The sequence below is a fragment of the Pyxicephalus adspersus genome, chromosome 2, assembly GCF_032062135.1.
Source record: "Pyxicephalus adspersus chromosome 2, UCB_Pads_2.0, whole genome shotgun sequence".
NCBI classification, from domain to species: domain Eukaryota; kingdom Metazoa; phylum Chordata; class Amphibia; order Anura; family Pyxicephalidae; genus Pyxicephalus; species Pyxicephalus adspersus.
In genome coordinates, this window is record NC_092859.1 from 36,109,376 (window position 1) to 36,134,548 (window position 25,173).

General features: G+C 38.8%; 1 protein-coding gene across 1 annotated transcript; it reads left to right on the forward strand.

The window, feature by feature from the left end:
* Positions 1–244: 244 nt before the first annotated feature.
* Positions 245–24,233, forward strand: PWWP2A (PWWP domain containing 2A; the record flags this gene model as incomplete). The annotated part of the gene is given in 3 exon segments (XM_072400421.1): positions 245–2,406; positions 14,246–15,930; positions 21,224–24,233. Coding segments are annotated over 2 exon segments (3,828 nt in total), but the record flags the coding sequence as incomplete, so codon positions are not given.
* Positions 24,234–25,173: the final 940 nt, after the last annotated feature.

Consider the following 25,173-nt stretch of genomic DNA (forward strand, 5'->3'; position numbering starts at 1 on the left):
TTCATCCCCTAACCCTGGTCCCGAGGAGCTAACATCTGCTTCATCCTCCAACCCTTGTCCCGAGGAGCTAAGATCTGCTTCATCCCCTAACCCTGCTCCCGAGGAGCTAAGATCTGCTTCATCCTCCAACCCTGGTCCCGAGGAGCTAACATCTGCTTCATCCCCTAACCTGGGTCCCGAGGAGCTAACATCTGCTTCATCCCCTAACCCGGGTCCCGAGGAGCTAACGGGTCCCGAGGAGCTAACATCTGCTTCATCCCCTAACCCGGGTCCCGAGGAGCTAACATCTGCTTCATCCCCTAACCCGGGTCCTGAGGAGCTAACATCTGCTTCATCCCCTAACCCTGGTCCTGAGGGGCTAAGATCTGCCTCATCTCCTGTTCCAGAGGAAGCAAAATCTACATCATCGCCTACTCCTATTCTGGAGGAGCCAAGATCTGCTTCATCCCTTACCCCTGGTCCTGAGGAGCCAAGATCTGCATCATCCCCTACTCCTATTCTGGAGGATCTAAGATCTACATTGTCTCCAACCCCTGGTCTAGAGGAAGCAGGATCTACATCACCTCCTACCCGTGGCCTTGAGGAACCACAATCTACATCCTCCCCTACCCCTGGTCCAGAGGAAGCGACATCTACATCCTCCCCTACTCCTATTCCAGAGGATCTAAGATCTACATTGTCTCCTACCCCTGCTCCTGAGGAAGCAAGATCTACATCACCTCCTACCCCTGTTCTGGAGGAGCCGGGATCTACATCATCCCCTACCCCCGATCTAGAAAAAACAAGCTCTACATCACTTCCTACCCCTAGTTTAGAGGAGCTGAAATCTACATTGTTGCCTACTGCCCACGTAGTGGAACTGAGATGTTCATCGCCACAGCCTCAGCTTCTGACCAATCAGTGCACATCTGATCCAGTGTTGGAGAGTGCCAATGTAAAGCAGGGAGCAGACCCTACAGAATTCCAGCAAGCATTCATGTCAGAAAAATTGCTGCAACCATTAGGACCTCCAGAGGTACAGTGCTTAGAGGATTCTGTCCCTGGGGAATTGCCCTCAGATTCTGCTGCTGATGCTATGTCAGAATCACAGGGGGGTTGCTCAGCAGAAGCAATGGACACACAAGGACCAATTTCTAAGTTACTGCATGTAGAGTCTGAACCAATGGAGTTAGTTCTGGAACATGAGCCAGGTCCAAAGGTTGTGTGTGGGGTACAAGAGCCTGCCATGGAAATGATGCACGAACCTGACCCTGGGCTTGTGCTAATTCTAGAGGACCCAAATCATGAGGTACAAGAACTCTCTGAATTGCCACGTCATGGCCCAGAGTCTGCCATCAGTGCAGTGGGCTCTGAGCTTGACGTGGTTATTCATCCCCAGGAAAAATCCACCATAGGACATGTCGTCCCTGGATCAGTAACACATTTGGCAGACTCCATCCCCGAGATTAGAGATAGAGAATCCGTTGCCAAGGCAGTAGAGACAGTATTTAATTCAGTCCATGAACCTAGCAGAGAAGGCCTTGATCTTTTAGATGCTAAGATGGAGTGTGTGCCTGAACCATTACATAAGAAAATCCATCATGAACTCAATACGGTCTCTGTAGAGGAAAAAGTGCTTGCGTTAGGTGTTGCTGAAATTAACCAAGGAATGCGTCCTGTAAATGAGCAGTGTACTGAACTTGGAGTGGAAGTAAAGTTTTTCTTACAACCAGTCCTAAAGACATTCGAGGAAGGGACAAATAATGAGAACTTAAGTAGTGGTTTTCATTTAGTTTCCCATAAAACAGAGTTGAAATCAGAAGAGACCTCCCTGCAGGTGGTTTCCAAAGTAAATTCTGTTTTGGAACCTGGGAAGATTGAAATACCCAGTAAAGTGGCTCTAATGGAAGCAGCAACTACAGCAGAGAGTGGTTTGCCCATGGAACTAAAATCTTTGGACAATAAGCTGGACTCCAACTGCATTCATTCTGATATGGAGTCTAGCATGAAGCATAATTCTGAAAGCTCAGAAAAAACGTCCATTGCTAGTGATATTGAATGTGACCCAATTATTGGGAATGCTAACAAAGAACAGAAATCTGTAGATCTAACAGATCCTAATGCTGTTTCTGACCCTGAAATAAAACGGCAGCAGGTATCTCTGATTGCTTCTCATACTGACTGTAGTAAACTTTGTCTGGAAGAGCCCAAGCCTTCCTCCATTGAGCTTGGCATGGACAATCATAATCAATGCAAAGGTCCAGTTGCTGTCCCAGAGCAAATTGCTGCTCTTGGTGGAATTGCTGATCTCTCGCCTGGTTCTGAAGTTCAGGTTACTCTTGATCACATAATTCAGGATGCGTTGGTGGTTTCCTTCCGCCATGGAGACAGAATCTTCTCAGGGGTTCTAATGGATCTGTCTAAAAGGTATGAAGGGTGCTGGGTGTCCTGCTTATATTTTAACATCTATGTAGTGGCTTATTTGGGTAATTTCAAATATTTTATATTTATTTGCGTCAACATGAGTCTTCATTGTAATGTAAATGGGATACAGTAAGCACTAGTTTGTGCAACTAATAATACATTAAGGGTCTGTTGACACCTTGGAGTGTAAAAAATGTCTTCAGGGGTAACCAGACATGTAATGATCTGGTTGTACAGTCTTTTTATGTAGTGTATGGCCACCCTATATCTACCAATGATATTATTAATAGAATATATTTATTTCAATGTAATTCAGTTGCTAGGGAGCCCCGAATGCCAGTTCTGCTAGTTGATGGTTGCATGCTGGTAACCAGGTATGCAGTTGATATCCAGGAGCTTATGATCTTTTACATTCGCTGTACATCTGTTGGCTGGTGTGTGGCCATATATTGTATGGTAAGTGTGTGAAGAGGGAGCATGTTTTATCATACATGCAGGTGCTGCTTTATAGCTGTACAAAATAGTTTTGCACCTGGTAAAACATAAATCAGACCAGAAAACATAATTAACTGTTGGTCTACAGCTGTCTTAAAGAAAAGATTCTCAAATATTTACCTTTCTTTTGGATCCAGGTCTCCCTGGGGTTAACCAGCCTAACTGACAGGAACACCTTTTAGCGGTGTTTGAGGCCATGTTCTGTTTGAAGCAGTGACATTGACATTCTAAATGTCTCTGAATTACATAGAACCTGGCCATGGCTGAGAGGTGGTAATTAAGCAGAGGCTGTTTGGACCTGGGGGACCTTTTCCTAAAGGTTACGTTGTGTTTGGTTGCTAATTTTGTGTTTTAGCAAGGATTAGTGTTGTACCTCATGTCTGTTTTTGAACTTTAGGTCCCAAAGTGAAACAATAGTTTAAAACAAAAATTGTAAGCAGGCAGGATGCTCATAGAAGAAGGGGGTGGATGATGTCCTCTTTATATCAATCCATGCTTACCTGACTGTTTGAGACCTTTTCTGTAATGTACATTGGTCTGCTCATTTTACAATGCCTACCCCTGGCTGCCCAGAATGAAGTAACTTGCGTGAGTTTTTTCATTCCTGGACGATCAGAAGACCGGTACCTGGAAGACGAGCAAGTGAAGATGGCAGCGCCAATACCCAAACGAGTGGTGAGTGATTAACAAATTGGGATCAGGCAGGTAAAGTTCTTTTAGTGCAGAAAGAACATCTCCTTTTCTTTCTGTAATAAAGAACCTACTTTTACTTTTGACGTTAAAGTGTACCTTAACTCAGAATTTTCACTTTACATAAAAGGCTTCTTTTTCAATGCAACGCCCCAGGAAGGAAGTTGACAAAGGAAGAAGAACAGGAAAAAAAAAAAAAGATGGCGGCACCTGGAGCGCCGGCCCTGGGACAACGCGGGACCCGATGCAGGATGCCCTCGGGGTGATTGGACTTGTCCTGTGGGATAAAAGGGAAGTGTTTGTTTTTTTTTAGGTTTAGTTCCTCTTTAAGTTCTGCTTTTAGTTGACATATTGTATGGCAACCTACATATGTCAGAAGGGCCAAACTTTGGCATACCATTCTGCTTTACTTTACAACCAGTGGCAGTGAGCTTTGCTGAATTTTTTACTGCTGCAACAATTTATTTTGGGGGCATTGAGCGGCCGCGGTAGATGCTGTAAGCAGTAACTGCACCAGTCCCAACAAGTCTGAACTTAAGGAGCCTTATTTTGAGTCTGATGCTTTAGGAGGAGTATGGAAGGTATAACTGGCCTGTCAGCTGCCTTGCTTCATTCAATGTCTCCCCTCCTCAGGGTGTACAATATGCGAGGCCAGGCAGCTGCCAGACTTTGGTTGCCCTTTGGACTGTCTTTGTTCCTTTCTATTGTGACCGTATTGGGTAAAAACTGCTTTGCCACAGTAGTTAAAAATGTATGATTGCTTTGTTGGCATTTGTCACTTGTTTACTTGTGAACAGTTATTGGAGGGTTAGCAGCTCTGTAACCTTTTATGTGATTTCATCTGCACCAGTCAGCAGGCTCAGGACTGTCCCTCAAGTGTATCCTTCATTCTCCATCCCTGGGAGCTACATAAAGGGTTATGTAAGGAAGTGAATGGAGGTGGGGCTTTCCCTGTGGCTGCTGGGACTGAAAAAATAAGTGCAGGACTCATGTCATCCCAGCCTGGCCAGTCAGGATGGTTGATGATTGAAACTAGAAAGAAGGTGGTGCTACCCATACCAGGACAGGTGTGTATTTAAAAAAAAAAAAAATAAAAAAAAAATAAAAAAAAAGCGAGTAAGGTTAACCCTCCTGCAATATTGGACCTGTCAGATTGCCTTAAGCTTGTCCTGGGAGCGAGAACACTCCCAGAGGAGCATAGGTCTAATGTGAAGTGGAATTGACTTTGGATTTCTCTGGATTGTGAAAGAGAGAAACACTTGAATTAAGCATATTAAATAATTGTTTTGTGCTTTTACCTGCAACTTTCCACATGTGACATGGTAATTACACCTAAAAGGTGGTAAAGATGGTGATCTCTGTAATGCAGCCCTCAGAGGTTTTTTCTTCTGTGTAGATTCCTGGCAAGCACCGTTTTCAGGTGTCGGGGACCACAGATCAGTGTTGGTGTGTCTTGTGATGACATTATCACTCTTCTCATCACTGAAATAAGGGGAGCTTTTTGTAATGTCTACGGACAACCTAAGAATCGCCTCTGCTTTAAATCAATTATAGTGGGCTGGGAGATGGGTTATCCCTATTCTAGAGATAATATTAATAGGCAAGTATTGAAGTATATTTAAACCCTTTAGATAATTATTACTTTGTTACCCCAATTAGAGAGATGAACCCACCTCCCTGATAACTATTGTTGCCAAAACTGAATATGAGGTAAATCCACAATTTTGAGCTGTGACAATTTTGACCAGGAAATTACCTGGTTTTGTTGAGATTTCATTTTGTTCATGTAAACTGTAGACAAAAAAAAGATAGATTTTAAGCATATGCCTTCTGAAAAAAATCACCAATCCCAACCATCTGATGTGCCATATTTGAACATGCTAGCATCACGCTGGATGTGCAGCAAATAATTCTTGCCCAGGTATGATAAAACATCTTCTTCTCCTTGATGACACCTTGCCAGGTCATAGATCAGCCAACTGCAGACCTGAATGCATTTAATTGAGGATGAAAGCAGGATCATCTTGTAGAGGACACAGGATGGTGAACTGAGGTGTCTCAAGTGAAAGGAAAGTATGAGAAGCCGAGGATTGTGTTATCCAGCAGTTACTGCTCATAACAGATTCTTAATGTTTACAGAAACATTAGTCTTGGGAATGTAATGAGGAGCCAGATATTTTGATTTGAATCACTGTAAAATCCACCTAAAAATTGTTTTTATAAACTGCAGCTTTATTTTTCTATGTTACTTCGTAGGTGGTTATTGAGGTCTCCTGTGTATGACCATCGTAATTTTTTATGGTAATACTTGTAATTTTTAGGTTTTACTTCCTATGGACACATTCTGGGAAAGCTATGCTTTACTTCTATATATGGAAAAGCCGAGGAAAGTTCTTGTACTTCTAAAGGAAACCCTTTTAATGTCTGGGCTGTGAATTGGGTTGAGGTAAAAGTAATGGTGTTAATTATACTCCCTTTTTGTGCTTCTGATCCAAAGATGTTCAGCTGCAAATTCCTTAAACACTTGTGGTCAGTGAGCCCTGCTTTGTATTTCCCCATAATAGTTGTGAAGCCATAATCTGCATTTTTTCCTGGTACTCAGGGACACTGTAGAATAAAGCCCCATACTTACCCTTAAATGACTAATAAAATATCTGTGAATTGTTAGAAGAGTGTAAATACCAAGTGTGTTAGTAAGATGGCTTGTACTAACTCATCTCATAGCAATTCAAGATGAATCTGAGAACGCCGCTGTATTGTCTGTCTTCCATTTTAGGTCGTTAGTAATTTACAGGATGTAATATTTATAAATATGTATAATCACACAGTGTAACCCTTGTAATAACTTGGTACATTCATTTCTGCCCCACTCAATGCCCCCCCCCCCCCCCCCTTTGCTACACATAAATACCTAAATCAGTGATCATGTGACATGAGAAAATTTTCTGCAGTGTGGGGGTTTATTCCAGGATTAATATTATTAAACAGTATATAGCGCCAACATATTATGCAGCACTGTACATTAAATAGGGGTTGCAAATGACAGGCGAATGCAGACAGTGACACAGGAGGAGAAGACCCTGCCCCGAAGAGCTTACAATCTAGGATGCCTTTAATGCTTTTTAGACCCCACTTTTTTTGTGCCTATGCTTTGTGCTGCAGGGGTCATTACACCTGGAAGCTTGTACTTGGTATTGAATGTTCAGAATGTGCTGTGAATGGTAATATTGAACTCCTTTACCTAAAGTATTTTCCTAAAAATGTGTCCTGCTTCAGAAATCCGTAGACAGAGGCTTGGTTTTTTAGAAAAAACTTTGTGCTGTAGTTATGCAAACTCATCATGTTCTTCTCACCTGACCAGTATCCATATTCTTTATCTTTATACGGCTATAGGTCACAGAGCCCAAAAGCAAAGAAGCCAAAAACTTAGCATAGCAGCCATAAACTAACTGTCTATGTAAACACTTCTGTTACTTGCCAAACCTTGTTCTGGTAATGAGAAATCTGAAGTCTGATGGGACGTTGATCCTTCTGGACGTATTATTCTCTTTGGTTTCCTGCAGCTTTTCACTTGTTCCTCTTGCAGACCTTAACATCATTGCAGAACAAAGGAGTGGTGTGGAGGTAAGCTGGGGGATCCAGTAAGATCTGTCAGGGACCAAGGTGATTAAAAGTCTCTGTTTCCTGATTGCCTTGAAATGATTTCTGATGAACATAAGTGCTGTGGTGGGAAGTGGGTAAGTATATAAACATGCATAGCTGTGTAAGTCCTGTAAAATCAGTTGAAGCAAAATGAGGTCTTGTGACTGCATTGTTCGCCTTATCGCTGCTGTGCACACCTGCTGTGGTTTCAGGCTGGGTGACAGGAATAAAGGAAGATGGTTGTTGCTCGCTTTAATCGGCATATTGTAGGCTAGCTTTTTACACCACGTCAGTGCTAGCCCAATGGGCATAGGACCAAGGTATTTTATTTGAACTTTTTTGTGGTTTTGAAACTTTGATTGTTCTAGAGCATCTGTGACCATTTTAAATGGTAATTTATCTTTCCTGTTAAAAAGGGTGATAAATAAAAGAAAAGCAGCTCTTTCAGTCAGTGAAAAAAATCGGATATAAAATCTGATGTAAAGGATAGCATGTCTCCCCTTACTGACTTCCCCTTGCTTTGGTCATCTTGATTAGCTGGAATGAATTAGCATGGAAGTTACTTAGTTCTGGTACAAATGTTGGGCAATATAGCTATAGGTGGGCAAGTAGTTAAAAGTAAACGAATAAGTACAAAAACACGCATGCCCAAACTTTTTTGGCTTGCGAGCTACTTTTAAAATGTCCAAGTCAAAATGATCTTCCAGCAATAAAAACTTGGACTTAATAACTCATGTGAGCGGTAGAGTTTATTTTGAAAGGCAGGGCTCCATGATCTATTCGCATTGCCTTTGCGATCCACCTGTTGGGCACCCCTGGTTTAAAGGTAAATAAAAAAATTAAATAGGAAAAGATTTTATGGCAAAACGGTTTTACAGCCAATAAACAGACCTTTTTTTTTTGTCCTTTTAGTTTTGCTTTAGAACATACATTTAATGATGATGTTCACACATGATGTGATTTTTGTCTCCGTGTTTCCCTTCAGATGTGATGAGCCCTGTGCAAGTTGTTTTTTTCTGGTCCAAAGTCTTGATCAAAGAACCTGGTTGAGTTTGTCAGTTATTGAACATTTCCTAATTGTGCCTAAGGAAACTGATATATTAGTGGGTGAGCTGACATATTGAGTTGTTGACAACTATTCATCTTGAGGAAAATCTGGGAAACTATTGTTAGGTCCTGGATCACACTAGTGGACAGACCAATCACAAGTCATCAAAAGTTGTGATTCAACATATGTTCATTTGATTTGAGCTTACAGTATTTTGAGGTGTGTTTATTTTTCTCTCATAGGGAAATGTTCCGTTTTTTTTTTTTATTTATTTGGTGCGGAGAGCCATATACTTTCTCCCTATGCAGTTCAAATTTGTCACTTATTATCATTAAAAGGAGCTAGTACTGTTTTAAGAATTTGGGCTGCCATTATTGACATCTGACTTTACTTCAACTTTTCTGCTCTAAAATTTGTTCCAGGTCAGTCATTTAGTATCGGGGCAAATGAGTGTGGGCTGTTGCCTATCCAGGTATTCTCTCCAATCCCCACCTACTTATTTTATCAGAGACTTTGCTGTGTTGCTGTAGCGGAGCTGAGGTATGAGTGGCCAATCAATAGACCCATCTAATGTCACATGGGCGGGGGGCTGTGACATCATCCACCTAGGCAAACTCCGGTTCAGAGGTAGCAATGGAACACAAATCATTTCATATAGCTTGGTGAGGGGGGTGGCCATTCCCTTTATACCATATACTTTATACCATATATACAAGTGACAATGTCTTTTAACGTTAGGTTTTGTACATTGAAGTGGATTAGACTATCTGGTTTATCATGCATATAGTGTAAAATATTTGTCCTTGATTTTATAAAAAAAATTACAATTTTTAGATGAAATCTCCATAGAAACAGTTGTCCTGATGTAACATTTTCCATCCTTCTGTTAATCTATTCGGAATCTTGGTAACCTTCTTCTTTACCAACAGAGCTTTTTCCTTCACTTAAACCTCTAACTCCCCGCAAACATTAGAGGAGAGAAGAATGTATTAATAATGAGACTGATGTAGGTCAGAGATATATGGAAAGGAGATGGTACACAGATGCTGCAGCTATGTACAGATGTCAAGTTTCTGTTGTTGGGAGCAATTTTTCACAATTAGCAGCATAGGAAATGACAACAGTTGCCCGATCAGTTGTTGGACTGCTGTGTACGCACACACTGGAACATGTCTGTAGCCTTAGAGCCATGCCGGTGTTTATGTAAAATGAATCCATTTTGGTGCATTCACAAGTACTAAAATGTGTCCTGTTGGGTTGGCAATTAATAGTAATAAAATCTGTGTAGTGTATATTTTTATCAAGCAATGCATGTGTTTTTATAGTGTTTATTTTGACTTTTCTGGTAATCAGTAGAATAAACCTGTCAATGTATGCTTATATGGTGCTCACAGATTGTGTTTATAGCACTGCTGCCTAATGAGCTTGTGTAGACAGGTGCTGTTTTCCTGTTTTTGAAAAGTTCATAAAACACAATAGGCCTGACTTACTAAAGCTCTTCAACCCTGGAGAGGATGCACTTCCACCAGTGAAGCTGGGTGGACCAGGAATGGATCTGGTCCAGGATTCAAAACATTTGCTAGCAAATGAATCCATTTCCGGTTTTCTGGATCACCCAGTTTCACTGATGAAAGTGTACCCTCCAGCCTTGGAGGGCTTTATTAAATAAGGCCCAGTGGGTGACGGTGTGAACAACCATTCTTGGACTATGTTTGACCTGTTGTGCTCTTTGCTTCTTTGGATGCAGCAGATCCTCCTGTTGGTTTTGTTTTGCAGGTAAAGTTTGTATTTTATGGAATGCATTTGTGCAGTCTTGGGTTCAAATGCAAAAGGCAGCTGAAGGTGTAACTAAAGGATTTATTGTCTGTCTCTGGCACACAATCTCATTGCATTCTGGAATATAGGTAATGGAGCAAATCCAACCCGTTCTCTGCTTCTTTACTTGCAACCACAAGTTAACTTTCACTCACGGGTCACTATTGCACCAAAAGTAGTTATTTCATTTAAAAGTCTGGAGAGCTCAGTGAAAGTTCTTCAAATGGGAGGAATAGACAGAAAGGGGCAGAAGTGTTCTGGGGGGTGGCTTTAGATATCCAAAATCACATTAATAAGATGAGGGCCCTAAATAGATGAGACCTGGGATAATGATTTTATTTCTAACGTTGGGCGTTTTAAAAAGTCTATCTATTGCCTTCTGGCTTCTATAATGACCTTTCTGGCCTTAAAAGATGTATCAAAGTATTGTATCTTTGTTTTCTGTAATCCATAACTGCTAAATAATCAATTGCTGTAGTCTGGTTTATAAAAGCAAGTTTGATTGGCTTTCTGGCTTTTTACTCCATAATAACACTGTGGAATAAAACTGTAATTGAGCTGTGTGATATTCACATTGTGAACTTGTAACATGGTTGATATTTGTTTGGTAGGAGCGATGTGAAACAAGGGTTCTTCTTGTCTTTGCATTGGTTAATGTTGTCGTAGGTAACACTACTACATATTGGAGAGAAACTTCATATGACATCTATTGGGCTCTGTGCCGCAACACTGCTAGCCACAGCCCTATCAGGACCTGGTATTTGTCCAGGAAGTGACAGGACATTTCCTGTTCTCTTCTTCCTTCTTTTCCCTGAGGGAATAGAGCATTGACATTCACTACACTGTTCTAGTATGAATGCAGCCTTTTTTCCTGCCAGAGCTAGCCCTCTCACCCTGGGCTTTACAAAATGTAACTTCCACATCTCCATACTGAATCAGAAGGATGTGTATACAAATCTTCAAATGATGTCAACCTTACTAGATAGAAAGTGCTTTTCTCAGTTTATACATTTGTTCTGTACTTGGTGAGGTAAAATAATGAGAAATTATTGGCCTCTAATGTGATTACAGTAAATTCTGGTAGTTTTTATCTGAGTGCCAGCTGAGTACTATTATTTATACAGGGGTCACTGCCAGCCTATAGCTTCCTCACACCCAGCTTAAAGGTTTCTGGGGAGAATACTGTGTGTGCACATATATATTATATATTATCATATTTGCTCAGTGCTCTTTGGCACAGTTTCATTGCAGATATGTTTACAGACCACCATTTGCACCTGCTGCATCTGACCAGTAAAACTGATGTTCATGTGAAGTCTTTGTTTGACCAGTATTCATTCTATATTGACTTAAACAAGTCTGTCAGGGCTTGTACATAATAGCACTAGATTTTTATTCGGGGTATATCGGCTCTTTATTGTATTACATTTCTCACCTGCCCATTGTTCTGCCAGATCTAAAAGGCTCCCGCTTCCTTAAAACATCTGCAGAAAAATATTCAGAATTTGGTGTACATTGTGCTGGCCTTTAACCCGTGCCCTGCCTTCCATTCTTAACTTTAGTTGGCTGGACTCTTTTTGCTATTTGCTTAAAGCTTTAAATATTTGTAAAGACCCAACCCCCTACATTGCATTATTAGAGCTGTGAGCACCTTTTAGACTGCAAGGTCAATACTGTGATGATCAGAGAACTTTCAAAGAAAAGCTGTATGACCAAGGAAGAACTTTATAGTTATACACCTGAGATCTAATGTGAACAGGCACTGCTAGCTGCATGGAGAGGTGTGATAACTACAAGAAGGGGCTATACAAGGACACTGGCTTCAGGCTGTGAACATTTTCAGCTGTCATAATACATCCTTGGCAGATGCCATCTTTACATATGTTGTAGATGTGTCTGGTAGCATATTCACAGATCTCACAAAATTGTTGGGCACAACCTTGGGTGTACTGTAAGGGTTTGTGAGACCCTGCTGCAAGTAGTTCTTTGTTATAACCCTTATATTGGTGGCTGTAAAAAGGTTATTGGGTAACTGAACTGTACCCACTGCTCTGCTATTTGATTACATGCAGTATTGTTCTGGTTGGGCCTTTGTATTACAGCCTCAAAGACTTCTATGGGTCTACGTCTATAGTGGTGTAATGTGCGGGCATGATTAGGACAACTCTGGATGTATATATGGATCTCTGGAGGGGGGAAAAGAGGTTAGTCAGGGAAAGCGGCCAAATAGGACAGAATGTAATTGGCCCTTAAATCAAACTTAAAACCAAGAACAAAAAAGTAACATATTGCAGGTTACCAGTCCTGTCATGTGACGGCTGCATAAATGTCTCAAGAATTTATAGGGAAGAGCAGCAATAAAATGCAACATTTATAGCACTTTAGTGTTCTGGGAAAAAGGACACAGAAATTAGGTTTACAAACAAAGCGTTTTAATATAATTATCTGTGTTTTTAAGACTTTTTGCAAGTTTTTACAGAAACCACTTCAGATATCACCTAATTAAACTTTAAACCAGAGGCCCCCAACCCCTGGCCGTCTGACAGGTGGGCTGCAGCTCTGACCGGTGCACCCCTGCCCCCCAGCGGGTTCAGAAGAAGAACCCCACTTGGGGGGGCACCAGCCAGAACCGCTGACCATGTCTCCTGTACGAATTGCAGGCTCAGGGTGGTGGTTAGGTTGTTTCTATGGACAGGCTCAGATCTGTGATGGTAAAGTGGGCAGGTTCTGCCATCATGACCTCACTATGGGGGAAGTTTCTTCCTCTTTGAGTGACACACGGCTCCCCGTACATGTGCAGTCTGGAGTCTGAAAATTTAGTGGTGCGTGAGCTCCAAAAGGTTGGGGACCACTGCTTTTGGGTGGTTAATTTCTGTCCGAATTTATATGTCTAAAAGCGGTACATTGTTTTTCATGAAAATTTATTTTACAGTATATTTATATTAGTATGAGTAATATTTTTGTTAATTTTTTTTAAAAAAATTAAAAACCATTTAAAAAAAATCATTTTTTAAAAAATGTATTCATTTTAATCTTTAGACATGATTTTGTGTTTCAAACTTTATTATACTACTATTTTTGTACTGTAAAATACATTTTCATGACAGACAATGTACTGCTTTTACAGATATAAATCCACTGTATTGCATTCAATACAGTAACTTTGTATTGAATGCAATACAATTTAATTTGAAATTCCAGCTGCGCCCCCCAATGCAATGGCCGGCCGCACGCATGCACGTCACCGGGAACTTCCCAGTGACTCATCAGATGCAGAGGACACCAGCCGGAGGAAGTCAGGAGATGGTAAGGGTGAAGGAGGACGCCGGCGGATCAGGTAACGTTCTGTTTACTATTGGTTTTCACAGTTTTAGCTACCCCAAGTGTGATTTGGGGTTACCGCTTTCAGCATCACACTCGGGGTTACTGCTGGGGAGGTTAAACAACACCCAGAGGTTTATTCTATTATTATATCGATCATTTAGCCTGTTGTACAGCCTAGGTAAAGACAGTCTGCCAGGTTGTTTTTGTACAAAAAGATATGGCACCACTGTGTGCGCACAAGCATGGCCCCAGCCAAATGAATGGGGTAAGTGGAGCTCATGCTCAGTAATTCTGAAGTAGTTCTGAAACTCATTCCATGATGGAGGTCAAAGATTTTGATTTCAAGTATATGGAAATGATTTTTTGGGACAAAGCCAGGAATCAGAAAGGACTTCATCTTCCGGCAGCAATGGTATAAGCAGCTTGGTAAATTTAGAGAAAACCATACCTTTCGATTTTTACCAGTGTTTCGTCATTTGGACTTTAAGTCTCTAGTGCAGGTCAGAGAAATGTATAATATATCTTTGGTTGTGTTATCAGTCACAGCATAAAACTGAAAGCAGTAAAGGTGACTGCTTGGTAATGATATTTCTAGTTCTAGCATTGCACAAAATTAAACCCTTTAAGCATCGAAGATTTGAGGGTCTCCATTAAGATAAATAAAAGTGCATCCTAAAGTCTTAAAACCTGCCTTAGACTTCAATTCAGGTTGCTCATTTTCTCTGGGGAAGAAACAAATATTCTGAATTTCATGTTTTAAATGTAGAAAATTTTGTTTTTTTTTTTGTTTTTGTTTTTTTACTAATGCTATGACTTTTTCTATTTAAGGTTTGGACCACATGGAATCCCTGTAACCGTTCATCCCAAACGAGAATACAAAAACAAACCAGAGGAACCTATCCAGGTACAAAGCACATCATTCCAGGAAGACGCGAAAGAGGAAACCAATAATGAGAATGGAACCGCTCAGACAGATGCTTCTCCCGTCCAATCCAGTGAGCCCTGTGGAGTTCATAACCTGTGGACTTCAAAGCCTCCTCCACTTTTTCATGAAGGAGCTCCTTACCCCCCTCCTTTGTTTATCAGGGACACATATAACCAGTCAATACCTCAACCTCCTCCACGTAAAATTAAGAGACTCAAAAAGAAAATCTACAGGGAAGAACCCACTTCAATAATGAACGCTATCAAACTAAGACCCAGGCAGGTATTATGTGACAAATGTAAAAATGTTGTGGCAGATAAAAAGGAGGTTAGGAAGACTGGTACGGACTCTTTAAAACTAGAAGAAGGAAAACGAAGGAGGCATGAAAGTGTAACTACTGTGAATAAAAAACTTAAAACTGATCACAAAGTGAATGGAAAAAGTCAGAATGAAAGTCAGAAGCGGAATTCTGTGTCCAAGGTTACAAATCTTAGTCATGGTCGAGGAAAAGTAGTCAAAGTGGCTTCTCAAACCAATACTTCAAAAACCCAGCTTCACACAAAAAAGGTACTGCAAAGCAAAAATATGGATCACGCAAAGGCTCGTGAAGTATTAAAAATGGCCAAAGAAAAGGCACAGAAAAAGCAAAAGGATGCATCTTCCTCTAAAAATTCCCACAATAAAGTCCACTTTACACGGCGCCTTCAGAACACAAGCTCAGGGACTCTTCCACCAAGACTACGTATAAAACCTCAAAGGTACCGCAATGAGGAGAACGACTCTTCGCTCAAGATCGGACTTGACAGTTTGCGAAGCAGCAAGATGGGTATCAAGCCCCAGACTCGCCACAATGCCACTCGTTCAGCAGGTGAGGCTACTTCAAATGGCCCTCAAGAGGCCAGCAGTGATATTCAGAACACAGAAAGTGTCTATGTACCACCTGGCGAACAGGATGAGCAGCAAGCACTGAGCAAGCGAGGCAGCAAAAGCAATATCACAGTTTACATGACCCTAAATCAAAAGAAAGCAGACTCTTCCAGTGCTTCAGTGTGTAGTAGTGATAGTACAGATGATTTGAAATCTACCCACTCTGAGTGTAGTTCTACTGAAAACTTTGATTTCCCCCCAGGCAGCATGCATGCACCTTCTTCATCATCTTCCTCCTCTTCAAAAGAAGAGAAAAAGTTGAGCAATTCCTTGAAAATTAAGGTGTTTTCCAAAAATGTCTCTAAATGCGTGACCCCTGATGGCAGGACCATATGTGTTGGGGATATCGTATGGGCCAAGATATATGGCTTCCCATGGTGGCCCGCCCGCATACTTACTATAACTGTCAGTCGGAAAGATAATGGCCTGCTTGTGCGGCAGGAAGCCCGCATATCATGGTTTGGGTCCCCAACCACCTCCTTTCTTGCTTTGTCACAGCTGTCCCCCTTTTTAGAAAACTTCCAGTCCCGATTTAACAAGAAGAGAAAAGGTCTTTACCGCAAGGCCATCACCGAGGCAGCCAAGGCTGCCAAGCAGCTCACTCCAGAAGTGCGGGCCCTTCTGACACAATTTGAAACGTGATCCCTGCCACACACATAAGGTAGGCAAGTTTAGTGGTTTTTTTTTTTTTTTTTTTTTTTTTTTTTTTTTTTTCGTTTCTTTTCATAGCTTAGACATATAAATATTTTTAAACTTCTTTTTTTCATGTGGTCTTGGCTGGAGTCAGATATCTCCCTTTTTGTTTAAAAGTCTACACAAGCTTCATTTGTGGTAGCCCACATTTCACTTAAAGATACAGAAATGAACAAAATGTACAATTTATGCAATGACAGCTCTCTACTAAGCAGGCTTCAAATGGCATTGTGTTTATGTAGCCTGTGCGTGAAAGTAGACCTGTCAACTGTAATTTAATTTTGTTTTTTGCAGTTTGTCATTTATCCAGCTCACCTGTGATAGTGGTTCATGTTATTAAAAAAAAAAGTATAATGTACATAAGTTCAATCTAAAGTGTAGCAATTTTTTTTAAATAAATTCATTACTGGGACAGAAGTTTAGATCAAACCTTAAAACATACATGACCAGTGTGATATGGTCAAATAAAATTGAATGGTTCAAAGGAAAAAAAAAAAGAAACTCCAGTTTTTCTTCTTGCTCCTTTTAAAGTTGTTCCAATTAAGACTTATTGTGATTTGTTAAATGTCTCATTGTTACATTTTTTGGATGTATCTTTCTCAAATGCATATTTTTTTTCCAGTTTGTTTTTCATTAAGGTATCTGTTTGCAGGTCAGAAAATATGAAACAAATGTAATTGTATTGCTCTGAAATGTACAAAAAGTGTAAATAAAAGCCACTAAATCTGATTTTGTTTTGTGTGTTACTGAGAAAACTTTGGAGAGCAGCTTCACATAACAAGCAAGGGTGTAAAAAAAACAAACGGGGGAAAAAAAGAAATTGTGCAATTCTGACGTCTGTATGGTGGAACAGAACACGGCAATTCTTGCTTTTCCATTCAGATCACAAATCACTCAATAAATTCTGTGGTCAGAATAAATGTTAGTCAACACTGAATAGGTAAATGTAGTTATGACGACAGTCATGCCTGATGGTTTTTTTTAGTTTAAAGGATTCAAAGACATTTGTATAGTAGGGAATTATCCTGAAAACCAAAGTGGATTTAGTTATTTTTATTTTTTTAACCCAATGGACAGATTTATTTGTCATGAGAAACAAAAATAAAAAATGTGTGGTTTAACTACTCTAGCCACAATGGGTAAAAAAAAAAAAAGTTAAAGCTTTATACACAGTTTGTGGGTATTAGTGGCAAACCAGAGGTTGCACAGAGGTTTTACTTCATCATAAATGAACTTTAAATACATATATTTAGAAATGTTATATTTGGGGTATCCATGTTGAAATTATTACCAGTGAAAGCTGCTACTTTATACTACCACTAATGCACCATTTCACAAATTGGTTTGACTGTAATGCCCACATACACTTAGTGACATATTTAAAAGCAGTGATTGCAACATTCACCCAACATTTACTGCAGGTCAATCAAAACAAACCATGAAGAATTACTTGCAGTGAATGTCAGATTTAAAACTATACCCCTTAGTTTCTAGCCCATGGAATAATAAATTATTTACTCAGGATTTATGTATTTTTTTTTTTTTACACCACAAATAATACATGGAATGCTAAAGTCAATGTGTAAGTGAATACAAGGTAAAGTCAAGAAATAAATATACATACAATAGAAAAAAGTATACATTGTTCTGTCACAAACTGCTGAAATATGATTTTTATATTTGTGATAATGCTGCCATTGAAAATGCAACAAATTCTAATTAAGCAAAGGGCTGTAATGAATACAAAAATATTAGTGATCACCGTAAGTAAAAGCAACCAAAATAGCATTCAGTCACCTGCGTGGGTTTACCTATCGTTGCCATTGGTATGATGTTAGCCCAGTATTAGATTGTTTTGCAAACAAATATGCTTTCCTGATATGATACTCTGAAGATTTGCACAGAATCGCCCAAAAAAAAGTTTATAATCACTTTAAAGTTCATATGAATTGTTCTCTTGTCACAACTTGAATAAAAAGCTATAAACCAATAGAAATAAAAAAAAAAACGACCCTAAAGGATTAGATTAGAGAGTTACTAGCTACACAATACAACAATGTATTTATAATATAAATATTGCATGGAAGTAATTTCGTTTTTATGTTTTCTCTCCTGCAAACAGAAACTGCAATTCAATTTTTTATAACACTATCCATTTTTTTATTTGCTTTGATCTATGTTTATGGGTATATTTTTATTTTACATTCATCTTAAAGTGAAGCATTATATGTATTTTGTAATTCTGGTGATCTATTAACACCTTAAGGTAATTGCTAATCCCAAAATCAGATAATGAAAGGGTTTAGTTCTTATATAAAGGGCATTCATACTCATTAATTTAATTTTTAAGCAACAGACTATTTTCCAAATATTTTTATTCTTTTTTTAAAGTAACCCTGATCCCTTCTTCTTTCTTCTGTGACAAACATCTGCTCTGCCTCCTAAAATTACCTTTAAAGAGAACCTGTACTAAAATCATAATGTATTTACATTACATTCTAAGCATATTAAACACATCCCTCATCTCTGTAACCTATAGCATGTGGAGAGTTTATATGTTGAACATTTACAACACATTGAAATTTTAGCTCTTTCCCTAGAACTTTCTATTGCAAAAGAATCTTGGCAGGCTTCCAGCACTCACAATTTTTTTTGTAACATTCTTCATTAAAAAGAACAGTGACAATGGAATGTGAGATATACACAAAGAAGATAAAAATATTCATAAAGGATAGCACCATATGTCATGTCAGTATTCTTTGCTGAATTCTCAGATTCTTTTTTCAACAATCAGGAGTTTTTTCTCAACTGTTAGAAATCTACCGACTCTCACCTCTGAAGTCTTTGTTTTTCATCTTTATGAAAGTAACCTCACATTAAAAGCAGTTAGAAAATTTAGGGGCGGATCGTTTAAAGCACTTTTTCCGCTGGATAAGAAAATGCAGTAACAATGTTTAAAGTCTGTGCGCTCTTTAACAAAACAAAAGGAAAAAAAGACATACATATTACATTGTGGGTTATCTTTACATTAATGTATAGTTACTTTTTAGGCATTATAACTTTTTTAAGGCAAACTAAGAATACAGAGATAAAATACTACCACAAAAATGTTTTTCAACTCTTTTCTGATTAAGGGTAAAAAAAAAAAGTCTCATGGGACATAAACAGCAGGTGCTGTGTATACAAACTGGTAACTTATTTGGATGTCCCATTTGAGAATATTCCTGGCCTATGAAAAGAAAGGACCTTTGCGCGTGCCCAGAACATGATATAGCGGCTGTATATGTCTCTGAGTCGGCTTGTGGTCAATCAGGAAGAACCTTGATACAAAAAAAAAATACATAATACTTAGGTTTCTGCCTTAAAAATGATTTTAGAAAACGTGATTTATAAATCTTTTGTTAGTTAAATGGGGTATATATTTCTGGTACCACATCCCTAGTTCAACAACTTCATACACCATACAAATTAAAAATGTCATCATTCAATTTAAATCCACTTAACATGATAAAACCTCATATAGTTCAAAAATAAAAAAAAACTTTGACTATCTATTAAAAGGGTTAATCAAATAATCTTTGATTTACAAGTTTTTGAGTCGTTTCACTATTCAGCTTTATCAGAAGGACTTTGAAGACACATCAAATAAATCAGAAATATTTGCAAAATACATAGATACATACAAACATATTTTTACAATGTCAAAACTTGTTTTAGTCTGATCAAAAACTTTATTGTACTTTATTATCACCACATTGTGCAGAGATCAAAAGGAACCATGCATATAAATACGTCATCACTTCGACAGCTTAAAAATACATGATAGTCTACTATGTATTTTTATAATTAGGAATATCTTATGGGAGCTAAGAACTATGACAACATAGTAAACACATTTCAGGATCCTATGATTTATTTAAAATATTCATGCAAACTGGCCATATCTGTATTTTATTATTTAATAGCCCATGGCTTGCAATAGCTTTACATCCCTAAAATCCTTAAAGACACACCACTTGACGGATGTTTTCACTGTTAGTTGTAGGTGTACATGTAACTTAGCCACAGTGGTTATATATCCTAACATCGGGAGGAAAGCACTGTACTAAACTACTGCCCACAAATACGCACTGGTTTAGTGTTTACCAAACCTCACCAATTTAACTGCTAAAAATCCATGGATTAGAGGCAGATGCCTGTTTTCTTACTGCATGCTGTACCAGTGTCATGGGGACCTTGTTGAGTGGCAGGCAAGAAAGTTATCAAGCTAGATAGATGATTCCTTTTGATTAACAAACCATCAGGTATAACCAAGGGGGCAGAAAATTGGTAACGTCAAACAATGCCTGGCCGTGTCACTAACCAGTGAACAATCTCTGCCATAATCCTTAACACAGACTAAAGCAAAACCAAATAACCTACCAGTATGTTTAAGGGATGTGGGAGAAACCTACACAACTCCATGGAGGTAGTGTCCTGGCTGAGGTTCAAACCGGGAACCATAGTGCTGCACAGGCATCCCTACCACCCACATCACCAGCAAGGACATCAGCTCACAGCCTGGTAGTTGTGTTCCCAGTTATCATTAAACAGCAGAACTGGGGGAGTACAGACTGAATTGCATGTTATTTGTATACATACCAAATTCAAATATTTTTTATGTTAAATCATTTCTGTCAATAATGTTGGAGTTCATAAAAAAGTTAAAAAGTAATTGCATTTGTCTTTAATACCATAGGATCAATTCACTAAAGCGCAATGCAGGGGATATTTTTATTACAGTATATTTCTAAATTTTTAGCACTGTTACAGGTTTGTGCAGGTTTTTACTTCTTTAAATACCAGTTGATTATATGAAAATATGAATAAACCCCAAGCATAGTATACTCACCCACCCATGCTCCACCACCCCCCTGCTCCATGAGTCCACCATTAGTAAGCCCTGGTGTCAGCAACCCAAGTGGATTTAATTGTTCATCAATGTCACTTAGGTCACTGAGCCCCAAAAACTGTCATATAGTAGAGGTCACAGGTTCCCTAATACCCAGAATATTAAAGCAATACAAGAGCTCTGAGAGAGCAAGTAGAAGGAAAAGTGGTGCTGATGGGTAAGAATGTACTTTGCTTATAGCTAACAGCAGACAGTGTTGTATTGTATTGAGTAGGCAAAAATGACTGACACTTAGTGAATTGATCCTGATCATTGTATTTCTAAAAATGAGAACAAATAATACCCTTTCCATTTTTCTTTCTCTTTTTAGCCAACACACACTAGGAGCTGCGTGCCGATTTTCACCACGGTCCAGTGGAATTTTTCTATGGTACATAAAAAGGAAAAAAAAGACAATGCTTTGTGTCCATTTAGAAAGTGTGAAGTATAGAAAAAAAGAGCTGTGAAAAAAAGTATAACTTATACAGATTGTTAACTCTATTGTAAATTTTATTTAAAACAAAAAAAAGATTAAAAAAACATAATGGTAAATATGAATGCATGTGTCTGTAAAAATTTAGTTGCAAACCACGTTCAACAAACTGACATTTCAACTTATTTTTTTTTCCTATGAAGAAGGTTTATTATTTTAATAAGTTGTGACTGCAGTTTGTTTCTTTTTATTTATTTGTGAAGTTGTGAATTTTTGTTGTTTGTGCAATTTACCAGTGTTAAGTGCAGTTGAAAGCAACTGGACCAGAGATAAACAGGTTAAATGAAGAATACGGGACCAAGATATTTACAGCAAAGTCTGTGGACTAATTCAGCCTGCACGGGAACTGTAATACTTGTTGGGCTAATTTGCTTATAGTTTTCAGATGCCTATGGAGGAATTTTAGTTGTGTTACATCGAGCATCCCCCATATAGAAGAGCGACATGTCTTTTGCTGATCACATAAGGAACAGTTACTGATGAAACAAGGATAAGATTGTGCTTTCCAATATTGTTAAACTGCGTAGATAAAGAACTCACCCCAGTGTTGAAAATGGATCATTAAAGGGGAAATAGTTTTTGAAAATGATCAGTTTATTCATGAAACAATTTTCTTGCTGTTCTGGCATTTATATTTACAGATAAAGATTGTCATAGGCGTGTTACCTATGACGTTGACACCTTGTCTGTTCACAGCATAGTGACTGGTCTATGTAAATTCCACCCCTCGACCTCATCATACATATCCCTGCAATGCTTCCATGCTGTTCTATTCTGTGCAACCACCACAAACATTTCCAGTGTGAAATTTCAGGGAATAGGAGTGTGAGAAGGAATTCCAAATCTCCCCCTACCCTCCTTGCCTTGGTAAGTTGCTTAAGCCTAGTGATTGGTCTGAACGTTGCATCACGGGAGAAGGTTATATGCAATACTGGTCCCAGAGGAAGCACTGGAAAGTTAAAATGGCTAGGAGGTGGGATTTAAAGACACTGTCACTAAATAGGGAAGATGTCAGATGTTTGTTTTTATAAGCCCAATTTCAACCAAAACTTTTTTATTTATAGAATATGAAAGAAAAAAAACATTGACTTATTTAAGGCTGTTCATGACCCCACCTCACCTCATCCTTGTCCATATAAAAGCAAAACAAGGAGAATAATCACCACAAAGCCAGGGAGTTCCAGTATTAACACGTCTAAGGTCCTATTACACTGTCCTTTATTTAAAGTCAAGTTTCTCGGTTCTCTGATCATTAGTGTTGTTGTAGGGTACTTCTAGCTGCAATCATATGCAGTCCTGATAGCGTGGGCACTTCACATTTGTGCTTAGCAAGAATGCCTGCACTAATTGCTATTCAGACATGATGAATTGGCTATGAGGGGGCTTCTTTACTGAATCAGCACCATGGATTAAGGAAAGTACAACATGGTCTTAGCATATTCATGGAGATTGCTTTGGGGATTGGAGGAAAAAGGGCATCCCATAGTGTTTTTTCTTTGCTGGTGTAATCTCATTTAAGTCATTCCTATTTAAGGGCCACTAGCTAAATGTAAAAGCAAACTGCTTGCAGATAAAAAAAATTATCTCTAAATATAGTTACAAAAATTAATTTATTACCAACCCAAATCTTTATTTTAGCATATTACACAGCTAAGCTCAGAGGGTTTCCCATAATAAAACCAGTAGATCCAGATAAGAAATTGAGGCTGTATGCAAATATTGATTGATATTGATGTAAAAGTTGGGTTTGGCCTCCCTCCCCCTGCTTATCTCAATAAAAGACCAATATGGAGGGGGCAGAGCTAGGCTTAGTGTATACAGAACAAGCTGAGAATGGTGCCAGGCCAGCCTTACATTTATAAAGTTAACACCTTTCTACACAAGTCGTTCTGATTAATAAAGGGCCCATTTATTTTCATTTAAAATGCTTAGTTTACTAAGGGTTGTTTTTTTCTTAACTCCAACATGTGCAGCACATCACATCATAGGTCGCTGTGGCAAAAGTCGGCATCCATTTTTACAGCGTTGCCAGTCTAATGAAAATAGACAGCTCTTCGGGGAAGGGTCCTCCCCTCCTCCTGTGTCACTGTCGGTATCTATGATAATCCTAAGTGAACAGGTCAGAAAAAAAACATACCAGTGGGGTCCCAAAGAATTACACTTGTACTGAGCAATTCCCCTTGTCAGATTGTTTTCAACCATTAATGCAAACTGTTTCTACAACTTTTTCCATGTTCAGGGTTTTGTTATAAAATATATTTTCCACAAAAGGTTCAGACAATAAGCTCTTCTCAAATAAAGAACAAAACTAAAACTATACCTATAGTGTAAGTTTATAAATGTTTTCACCCAAGATTTTCCCACATTTTACATTTACGTTCAATTAGAAAACAAATCAGGAGTAAAAAGTTAATTTACACATTTTTAATTCCAGTATTAAAAATATGTACATTCTGGCTAAACCTCAAGGGCCCGAGAAAAATAATAAGGTACCCATTTTCCACCTATTTGGCCTGTTTTAGTGATTCACTGTTTTATAAATAAACCCCTAAGTGAAAAGGTTTATAATTTACATGAAGCAATTTCTCTAAATTCTGGACTAACCAAATACTGGGTTAAAGAACTTCTATTTATATTTCCTGAACAAATTGTTTTCAACTTCCTGGGATGTTAGAGGGACTAATTTTTTATTTTGCTGTTTAATTTCCTGCAACTGAATATATTTTTGTGATTTGGAGTCCCAGCATTGTATTTTTGGTTTTCTTAAAGGCATTGTCATCTTTTTGTCATCTTTTAATAGAACATTGTGTAGTGTTAAGATAAAGCTTAATAAAGTAAAAAACTTTTATATATTGTTTATGTTGTGATGTGATTAAACTTTAAATAGTACAGTTTGCTAATGAATGTCATGCTATTTAGTGTATCCATATAACTAGTAAATACACTATTACTTTAAAATAAATGTAACTGCAGTCTTAAGGTGGCCGTGGTCTTCTGCAGGGTGGATGCTTGTTTTGTCAAGCCTCCAGCCTGCATGCGATTGCCATAGCTAACAGTGATCACGTTTGAGAAAGATACTGATTGGCTTTTTAAAATATCTCCTCTCAACTAATTTGTGTGCAATAAACCCTTTACTTACCTGTCCTACAAAAACACTTTTTTTTGCTTTTCAAAGCAACTGAGTATATATAAACTCTTACCTAGGCATTTTGATCTCAGCTGCAGAACTGGTGTTCAGACAGAGCTAGTCACCCTTTAAGTTCAGCCTGCACAACAAAAAAGAGGAAAATACCTACAGCCCAAACTGGCATCAGATGAGACAAGCACCCGGTAGAACTCCAGACACAATCTAGAACAATTATGCAGCACAATGGAACAGTGTTTGGTTCTGTAGTGCAATGCGAATGCCAATTGAGTAGAGCAGAGTGACAGAGGGGTAAGAAGTTCCATGTGGCGATTCTCCTCTCACTGTCCAGTCACGGCCCAATGCAGGGACTTAAAAGTGTTACCAAAGTGCAGCAGAGAAAAAATAAGGTTTCCTGCTCTGCCAGACAGTGCTGTGCGGCAGGGTTGTGGGAAGTTCAGGGTTGGATAAGCAGAAATACAAACCCTTTGGCAGGTATGTAGTTCAATTATTCAGTATAGCAACATACTTTCATATGCAAGTCAGAAAGTATACCCCCCACACTTCTAATATGAAAGGTTTGCTTTAGGTAATGCATAACTGGGAAAGGAAGAAGAAAAGAAAAACGCAGATTTGGCCTGCAGGCCAGAGTTTGACACCCCCG